Source organism: Oncorhynchus mykiss, chromosome 21, assembly GCF_013265735.2.
Source record: "Oncorhynchus mykiss isolate Arlee chromosome 21, USDA_OmykA_1.1, whole genome shotgun sequence".
In the NCBI taxonomy this organism is placed as follows: Eukaryota; Metazoa; Chordata; class Actinopteri; order Salmoniformes; family Salmonidae; genus Oncorhynchus; species Oncorhynchus mykiss.
The window spans coordinates 64,556,823-64,566,822 of NC_048585.1; the positions used below are offsets into that span (position 1 = coordinate 64,556,823).

General features: G+C 49.4%; 1 protein-coding gene across 5 annotated transcripts in view; it reads left to right on the forward strand.

The window, feature by feature from the left end:
* The window catches only part of LOC110510008 (sodium/hydrogen exchanger 9B2), a 32,043-nt gene that overhangs the window by 8,881 nt on the left and 13,162 nt on the right, over positions 1-10,000 (forward strand). For all 5 annotated transcript variants that reach the window (XM_036958430.1, XM_036958431.1, XM_036958433.1 and 2 more), the window contains one exon: positions 5,562-5,689. In XM_036958430.1, the coding sequence (XP_036814325.1) occupies positions 5,562-5,689 (128 nt within the window). The remainder of the gene's footprint in view (positions 1-5,561; positions 5,690-10,000) is intronic.

Sequence of the window (10,000 nt, forward strand, 5' to 3'; positions counted from 1 at the left end):
CAGCGTAGTACACCCCACACCTAACAGGCTGAACTCAGAGCACAGGACTAGATGGCAGTGTTATAAAAAAGAGGCTCTTCAAAAAGCCACATCTCTGGTGGCGTACTGGCCTTACGTTGAAAACTCTCCAAGCCTGCATGACAGACTTATAGAATAGAGACAGAACAGACAAATCACCCTCCTCTATAGCTTTAAGATGAAACTCTCCAAGCCTGTATAACAGACTCATAGAATGGAGACAGGCCAGACAAATCACCCTCCTCTATAGCTTTAAGATGAAACTCTCCAAGCCTGTATAACAGACTCATAGAATGGAGACAGGCCAGACAAAATCACCCTCCTCTATAGCTTTAAGATGAAACTCTCCAAGCCTGTATAACAGACTTACAGAATGGAGACAGGCCAGAAAAATCACCCTCCTCCAGCTTTAAGAGGAAAGGGTGCTTGACTAAGCCCAAAGAGCCCGCTCTCCTCATCAGTGTGTAGGCTGTTGTCAACCCAGCTAGAACCGTCACTGTACAACAGTCTCTGGACTGCTAGAACCATCACAGTACAACAGTCGCTGGGCTGCTAGAACCGTCACAGTACAACAGTCTCTGAGCTGCTGGAACCAACACAGTACAACAGTCTCTGGGCTGCTAGAACCGTCCCTGGACAACAGTCTCTGGGCTGCTTGAAGCCGGAAAGCCATGATCCTGGAAGAAATGTCCACCAGGCCTTGCCCAACCTCGTGCAGTGGCAGGTACAGGGCTGCAGCTTTAATCCAGTGTTGTCCAGACAAGAATAAATTGACAAGGGTCCTCTGAAGCCCTTGTATCAGACCCCCCCGGTGGCTGTAAAATCATTAGTCTGTGCCACAGGGTAGAGGCAGCAAGATTATTAGCTACCAGTACCCTTCTCCTATAAGACAGCTGGAGTAGCACTCATTTCCACCTTGACAGTCTTGACACTTTCTCCACTACACCCTCCCAGTTCTTTTTCTGAAATACATCAGAGCCTAGAAAACCCCCCAAAGTCTCTGCCTCTCTCACTGAATCATCCCATCTCTGCCCCCCTGGTAACTGTGGAGCAGACCCCGTCTGAATCCCCCCTGGTAACCATGGAGCAGACCCAGTCTGAAGCCCCCCTGGTAACCGTGGAGCAGACCCAGTCTGAAGCCCCCCTGGTGACCGTGGAGCGGACCCCGTCTGAATCCCCCCTGGTAACTGTGGAGCGGACCCAGTCTGAAGTCCCCCTGGTAACCGTGGAGCGGACCCCGTCTGAAACCCCCCTGGTAACCGTCCTGGTAACAGTGGAGCGGACCCCGTCTGAAACCCCCCTGGTAACCGTGGAGCGGACCCCGTCTGAAACCCCCCTGGTAACCGTGGAGCGGACCCCGTCTGAAACCCCCCTGGTAACCGTGGAGCGGACCCCGTCTGAAACGCCCCTGTAACCGTGGAGAGGACCCCGTCTGAAGCCCCCCTGGTAACTGTGGAGCGGACCCTGTCTGAACCCCCCCTGTAACCATGGAGCGGACCCCGTCTGAAACCCCCCTGGTAACCGTGGAGCGGACCCAGTGTGAAACTCCCCTGGTAACCGTGGAGCGGACCCCGTCTGAAACCCCCCTGGTAACCGTGGAGCGGACCCCGTCTGAAACCCCCCTGGTAACCGTGGAGCGGACCCCGTCTGAAACCCCCCTGGTAACCGTGGAGCGGACCCCGTCTGAAACCCCCCTGGTAACCGTGGAGCGGACCCAGTCTGAAACCCCCTTGGTAACTGTGGAGCAGACCCAGTCTGAAACCCCCTGGTAACCGTGGAGCTGACCCTGTCTGAAACCCCCCTGGTAACTGTGGAGCGGACCCCGTCTGAAACCCCCCTGTAACCGTGGAGCGGACCCCGTCTGAAACCCCCCTGGTAACCGTGGAGCTGACCCTGTCTGAAACCCCCCTGGTAACTGTGGAGCGGACCCCGTCTGAAACCCCCTGGTAACCGTGGAGCTGACCCCGTCTGAAGCCCCCCTGGTAACTGTGGAGCTGACCCTGTCTGAAACCCCCCTGGTAACTGTGGAGCGGACCCAGTCTGAAACCCCCTGGTAACCGTGGAGCTGACCCTGTCTGAAACCCCCCTGGTAACCGTGGAGCGGACCCCGTCTGAAGCCCCCCTGGTAACTGTGGAGCAGACCCCGTCTGAAGCCCCCCTGGAAACTGTGGAGCAGACCCCGTCTGAAACCCCCCTGGTAACCGTGGACCGGACCCCGTCTGAAGCCCCCCTGGTAACTGTGGAGCAGACCCCGTCTGAAACCCCCCTGGTAACCGTGGAGTGGACCCCGTCTGAAACCCCCCTGGTAACCGTGGAGCGGACCCAGTCTGAAACCCCCCTGGTAACCGAGGAGCGGACCCCGTCTGAAACCCCCCTGGTAACCGTGGAGCGGACCCAGTCTGAAACCCCCCTGGTAACCGTGGAGAGGACCCCGTCTGAAACCCCCCTGTAACCGTGGAGCGGACCCCGTCTGAAACCCCCCTGGTAACCGTGGAGCGGACCCAGTGTGAAACTCCCCTGGTAACCGTGGAGCGGACCCCGTCTGAAACCCCCCTGGTAACCGTGGAGCGGACCCAGTGTGAAACCCCCCTGGTAACCGTGGAGCGGACCCAGTGTGAAACTCCCCTGGTAACCGTGGAGCGGACCCCGTCTGAATCCCCCCTGGTAACCGTGGAGCGGACCCAGTCCTAAACCCCCCTGTAACCGTGGAGCGGACCCCGTCTGAAACTCCCCTGGTAACTGTGGAGCGGACCCAGTCTGAAACCCCCCTGGTAACCGTGGAGCGGACCCCGTCTGAAACCCCCCTGGTAACCGTGGAGCGGACCCAGTCTGAAACCCCCTGGTAACCGTGGAGCTGACCCTGTCTGAAACCCCCCTGGTAACTGTGGAGCGGACCCAGTCTGAAACCCCCCTGGTAACCGTGGAGCGGACCCCGTCTGAAACCCCCCTGGTAACCGTGGAGCGGACCCAGTCTGAAACCCCCTGGTAACCGTGGAGCTGACCCTGTCTGAAACCCCCCTGGTAACTGTGGAGCGGACCCAGTCTGAAACCCCCCTGGTAACCGTGGAGCGGACCCCGTCTGAAACCCCCCTGGTAACCGTGGAGCGGACCCAGTCTGAAACCCCCCTGGTAACCGTGGAGCGGACCCAGTCTGAAACCCCCCTGGTAACCGTGGAGCGGACCCAGTCTGAAACCCCCCTGGTAACCGTGGAGCGGACCCAGTCTGAAACCCCCTGGTAACCGTGGAGCTGACCCTGTCTGAAACCCCCCTGGTAACTGTGGAGCGGACCCTGTCTGAATCCCCCCTGGCTGCTCTGCCGCTGTCGGTCCACCTCTCCCTACATCAGTGGGCCCAGGCGTTACGAAGACCACCTCTCCCTACATCAGTGGGCCCAGGCGTTACGAGGACCACCTCTCCCTACATCAGTGGGCCCAGGCGTTACGAGGACCACCTCTCCCTACATCAGTGGGCCCAGGCGTTACGAAGACCACCTCTCCCTACATCAGTGGGCCCAGGCGTTACGAAGACCACCTCTCCCTACATCAGTGGGCCCAGGCGTTACGAAGACCACCTCTCCCTACATCAGTGGGCCCAGGCGTTACGAAGACCACCTCTCCCTACATCAGTGGGCCCAGGCGTTACGAAGACCACCTCTCCCTACATCAGAGGGCCCAGGTGTTACGAGGACCACCTCTCCCTACATCAGTGGGCCCAGGTGTTACGAGGACCACCTCTCCCTACATCAGAGGGCCCAGGCGTTATGAGGACCACCTCTCCCTACATCAGAGGGCCCAGGCGTTACGAGGACCACCTCTCCCTACATCAGTGGGCCCAGGGGTTATGAGGACCACCTCTCCCTACATCAGTGGGCCCAGGCGTTATGAGGACCACCTCTCCCTACATCAGAGGGCCCAGGTGTTACGAGGACCACCTCTCCCTACATCAGTGGGCCCAGGCGTTACCATGACCACCTGCGCCCCTCCCTCGGCCTTCTCCCTTTTCGGGTAAGCATGTCGCTTATGACCAACATCCCCACACTCAAAACACAGTTGACTACCCGTACCAGCATAAGTCGTATACAGTCTATTGTCATACTTGACTTTAAACAATAACTCCGAAGTCTGCTCCGGTGAGTCCAAAAACTGTCGTTTCACCTGTCGCCGAAACGACAGAACCTGTTTCAACGCCGGGTGTTTGAAATGACAGAACCTGTTTCAAAGCCGAGTGTTTGAAATGACAGAACCTGTTTCAAAGACAAGTGTTTGCAACCCAACGGAACAATCTTAACTGAACTTGCAAATTTCCCAAACCGTAATAACTCACGCTCCAATAGCTCATTGGGAATAAACGGAGGTACATTCGAAATCGTTACCCTTGTTTACGGAGAAAAAAAGCAGCGTAACTTGAATAAACATTAAGAGGTACACCATGCTCAACCATCTGATCAACCAGACACTCTTCTTTAAGAAGTACACCATGCTCAACCATCTGATCAACCAGACACTCTTCTTTAAGAAGTACACCATGCTCAACCATCTGATCAACCAGACTCTTCTTTAAGAAGTACACCATGCTCAACCATCTGATCAACAAGACACTCTTCTTTAAGAAGTACACCATGCTCAACCATCCGATCAACAAGACACTCTTCTTTAAGAAGTACGCCATGCTCAACCATCCCATCTACCAGACACTCTTCTTTAAGAAGTACACCATGCTCAACCATCTGATCAACAAGACACTCTTCTTTAAGAAGTACGCCATGCTCAACCATCTGATCAACCAGACTCTTCTTTAAGAAGTACACCATGCTCAACCATCTGATCAACCAGACACTCTTCTTTAAGAAGTACACTATGCTCAACCATCTGATCAACCAGACACTCTTCTTTAAGAAGTACACCATGCTCAACCATCCGATCAACCAGACACTCTTCTTTAAGAAGTACACCATGCTCAACCATCTGATCAACCAAACTCTTCTTTAGTACACCATGCTCAACCATACGATCAACCAGACACTCTTCTTTAAGAAGTACACCATGCTCAACCTTCCGATCAACCAGACACTCTTCTTTAAGAAGTACACCATGCTCAACCTTCCGATCAACCAGACACTCTTCTTTAAGAAGTACACCATGCTCAACCATACGATCAACCAGACACTTCTTTAGTACACCATGCTCAACCATCTGATCAACAAGACTCTTCTTTAGTACACCATGCTCAACCATCTGATCAACAAGACTCTTCTTTAGTACACCATGCTCAACCATACGATCTACAAGACTCTTCTTTAAGAAGTACACCATGCTCAACCATACGATCTACAAGACTCTTCTTTAAGAAGTACACCATGCTCAACCATACGATCTACAAGACTCTCTTCTTTAGGAAAAACCACCACCACTTTATTCATCCGTGACACATAAGCAACAGAGAGAGGGAGGGAGAGAGAGAGAGAGAGAGAGAGAGAGAGAGAGAGAGAGAGAGAGAGATTTCTCTATGGGTTTTTACAGCTGAAGGTGTATGTGTTTAACAGGCTCTCCGCAGACTCAAGGCGGTGTGTGTGCGACTGGCAGTAGGACCGTGTACAGTGGAGGCATCAACAGTAGCTGTGATGTCTCACTTCCTGATGGGCTTGCCCTGGGTCTGGGGATTCGTACTGGGGTAAACACACACACCTCAACACAGTGTTACCTCTAGACAACATTAGCTGTGATGTCTCACTTCCTGATGGGCTTGCCCTGGGTCTGGGGATTCGTACTGGGGTAAACTCACACCTCAACACAGTGTTACCTTTTTGGGTTGTAGGGTTTGTAATTCATTCAAGGTAATTGGATAATCCAGTGGGTTCTGGTAGTCTTATATTGTTGATTCTAAGATTTGTATTTGATCATGTATATGTTTTTGCTGTTTGTTCTTTGTTATAGAGCCAACAAGTTTGGAGAAGTGGTTTACCCATTTATCCCCGTTTTGGATAGATAACTCTTCATGTTGTTAATTGTTTAGTGAGTCCAAATTTTCCCAGAGGTGGTTAGATTCTATGGATTCTTCAGTTATATTGAGATGATTTCTGACGTGCTGTTCATTCTTTTTCCGTAGTGTATTTCTGTATTGTTTTAGTGATTCACCATAGTGAAGGTGTAGACTCAGGTTTTCTAGAGGCTCTATGTTTTTGGTTAGACAGGTTTCTCAATTTCTTTCTTAGAATTTTGCATTCTTCATCAAACCATTTGTCATTGTTGTTAGTTTTCTTAGGTGGTCTGCTTGACATTTTTTAGATTTGATAGGGATGCTGAGAGATCAAATATACTGTTTAGGTTTTTCTACTGCCAAGTTTACATCTTCACTATTACAGTGAAACATTTTGTCCGGGAAATTGTCTAAAAGGGATTGAATTTGTTGTTTTTTGGTAGGTTTACAAACTGCATTCCATCGATAGCATTTCTTAATGTTACTCAGTTCCTTTGGCTTTGATGCCTCATGATTGAGTATTGCTCTGTTCAAGTAGACTGTGATTGTGCTGTGGTCTGATAGGGGTGTCAGTGGGCTGACTGTGAACGCTCTGAGAGACTCTGGGTTGAGGTCAGTGATAAAGTAGTCTACAGTACTACTGCCAAGAGATTAGTTATAGGTGTACCTACCATAGGAGTCCCCTCGAAGCCTACCATTGACTATGTATATACCCAGCGTGCGACAGAGCTGCAGGAGTTGTGACCCGTTTCTGTTGGTTATGTTATGCCTAAAAGGTATTGAATTTGTTGTTGCCTAATAGTGTTTTGGTAGGTTTCCACACTACTTTCCTTCCATCTATAGCATTTCTTAATATTATTCCGTTCCTTTGATGCTTCAAGATTGAGTATTGCTCTGTTCAAGTAGACTGTGATTTTGCTGTGATCTGATAGGGGTGATCCCCAAGGATTGGAAAGCTGCCGCAGTCATCCCCCTCTTCAAAGGGGGAGACACCCTGGACCCAAACTGTTACAGACCTATATCCATCCTGCCCTGCCTATCTAAGGTCTTCGAAAGCCAAGTCAACAAACAGGTCACTGACCATCTCGAATCCCACCGTACCTTCTCCGCTGTGCAATCTGGTTGCACCTCAGCCACGCTCAAGGTACTAACCAATATCATAACCGGCATCGATAAAAGACAGTACTGTGCAGCCGTCTTCATCGACCTTGCCAAGGCTTTCGACTCTGTCAATCACCATATTCTTATCGGCAGACTCAGTAGCCTCGGTTTTTCTGATGACTGCCTTGCCTGGTTCACCAACTACTTTGCAAACAGAGTTCAGTGTGTCAAATCGGAGGGCATGCTGTCCGGACCTCTGGCAGTCTCTATGGGGGTGCCACAGGGTTCAATTCTCGGGCCGACTCTTTTCTCTGTATATATTAATGATGTTGCTCTTGCTGCGGGCGATTCCCTGATCCACCTCTACGCAGACGACACTATTCTATATACTTCCGGCCCGTTCTTGGACACTGTGCTATCTAACCTCCAAACAAGCTTCAATGCCATACAACACTCCTTCCGTAGCCTCCAACTGCTCTTAAACGCTAGTAAAACCAAATGCATGCTTTTCAACCGTTCGCTGCCTGCACCCGCACGCCTGACCAGCATCATCACCCTGGATGGTTCCGACCTTGAATATGTGGACATCTATAAGTACCTAGGTGTCTGGCTAGACTGTAAACTCTCCTTCCAGACTCATATCAAACATCTCCAATCGAAAATCTAATCTAGAGTCGGCTTTCTATTCCGCAACAAAGCCTCCTTCACTCACGCCGCCAAACTTACCCTAGTAAAACTGACTATCCTACCGATCCTCAACTTCGGCGACGTCATCTTCAAAATTGCTTCCAACACTCTACTCAGCAAACTGGATGCAGTTTATCACAGTGCCATCCGTTTTGTCACTAAAGCACCTTATACCACCCACCACTGCGACCTGTATGCTCTAGTCGGCTGGCCCTCGCTACATATTTGTCGCCAGACCCACTGGCTCCAGGTCATCTACAAGTCCATGCTAGGTAAAGCTCGCCTTATCTCAGTTCACTGGTCACGATGGCAACACCCACCCGTAGCACGCGCTCCAGCAGGTGTTTCTCACTTATCATCCCTAAAGCCAACACCTCATTTGGCCGCCTTTTGTTCTAGTTCTCTGCTGCCTGTGACTGGAACGAATTGCAAAAATCGCTGAAGTTGGAGACTTTTATCTCCCTCACCAACTTCAAACATCTGCTATCTGAGCAGCTAACCGATCGCTGCAGCTGTACATAGTCTATCGGTAAATAGCCCACCCATCTTTACCTACCTCATCCCCATACTGTTTTTATTTATTTACTTTTCTGCTCTTTTGCACACCAATATCTCTACCTGTACATGACCATCTGATCATTTATCACACCAGTTTTAATCTGCATAATTGTAATTATTCGCCTACCTCCTCATGCCTTTTGCACACAATGTATATAGACTTCTCTTTTTTTCTACTGTGTTATTGACTTGTTAATTGTTTACTCCATGTGTAACTCTGTGTTGTTGTCTGTTCACACTGCTATGCTTTATCTTGGCCAGGTCGCAGTTGCAAATGAGAACTTGTTCTCAACTAGCCTACCTGGTTAAATAAAGGTGTTCTCAACTAGCCTACCTGGTTAAATAAAGGTGTTCTCAACTAGCCTGGTTAAATAAAGGTGTTCTCAACTAGCCTACCTGGTTAAATAAAGGTGTTCTCAACTAGCCTACCTGGTTAAATAAAGGTGTTCTCAACTAGCCTACCTGGTTAAATAAAGGTGTTCTCAACTAGCCTACCTGGTTAAATAAAGGTGTTCTCAACTAGCCTACCTGGTTAAATAAAGGTGTTCTCAACTAGCCTACCTGGTTAAATAAAATAAAACAAAAAAAATTGGGTGACGCTCTAAGAGACTCTGGGTTGAGGTCAGTGATAGTCGTGTCTTTACTATCATTAACTGAAGAATTAGTTATCAAATAACTCTCTGTAATTAGTATTACGCAATTAAACTGATTAATCATGTAACTGTAATTAACTAGGAAGTCGGGACAGGCCTCTCTCATCTTTTTAAGTGGGAGAACTTGCACAATTGGTGGCTGACTAAATACTTTTTTGCCCCACTGTATATATATATATGTATATACAGTGTTGTAACGATGTACAAATGGTTAAAGTACACAAGGGAAAATAAATCATCATAAATATGGGTTGTATTTACAATGGTGTTTGTTCTTCACTGGTTGACCTTTTCTTGTGGCAACAGGTCATAAATCTTGCTGCAGTGACGGCACACTGTGGTATTTCACCCAGTAGATATGGGAGTTTTTCAAAATTGGGTTTGTTTTCGAATTCTTTGTGGATCTGTGTAATCTGAGGGAAATACGTCTCTCTAATATGGTCATACATTGGGCAGGAGGTTAGGAAGTGCAGCTCAGTTTCCACCTAATTTTGTGGGCAGTGAGCACATAGCCTGTCTTCTCTTGATAGCCATGTCTGCCTACGGCGGCCTTTCTCAATAGCAAGGCTATGCTCACTGAGGCTGTACATAGTCAAAGCTTTCCTTAAGTTTGGGTCAGTCACAGTGGTCAGGTATTCTGCCACTGGTACTCTGTGTGTAGGGACAAATAGAATTCTAGTTTGCTCAGTTTTTTTGTTAATTCTTTCTAATGTGTCAAGTAATTATCTTTTTGTTTTCTCGTGATTTGGTTGGGTCTAATTGTGTTGCTGTCCTGGGGCTCTGTGGGGTCTGTTTGTGTTTGTGAACAGAGCCCCAGGACCAGCTTGCTTAGGGGACTCTTCTCCAGGTTCATCTCTCTGTAGGTGATGTCTTTGTTATGGAAGGTTTGGGAATCGCTTCCTTTTAGGTGGTTGTAGAATTTAACGGCTCTTTTCTGGATGTTGATAATTAGTGGGTATCGGCCTAATTCTGCTCTGCATTATTTGGTGTTCTACGTTGTACACGG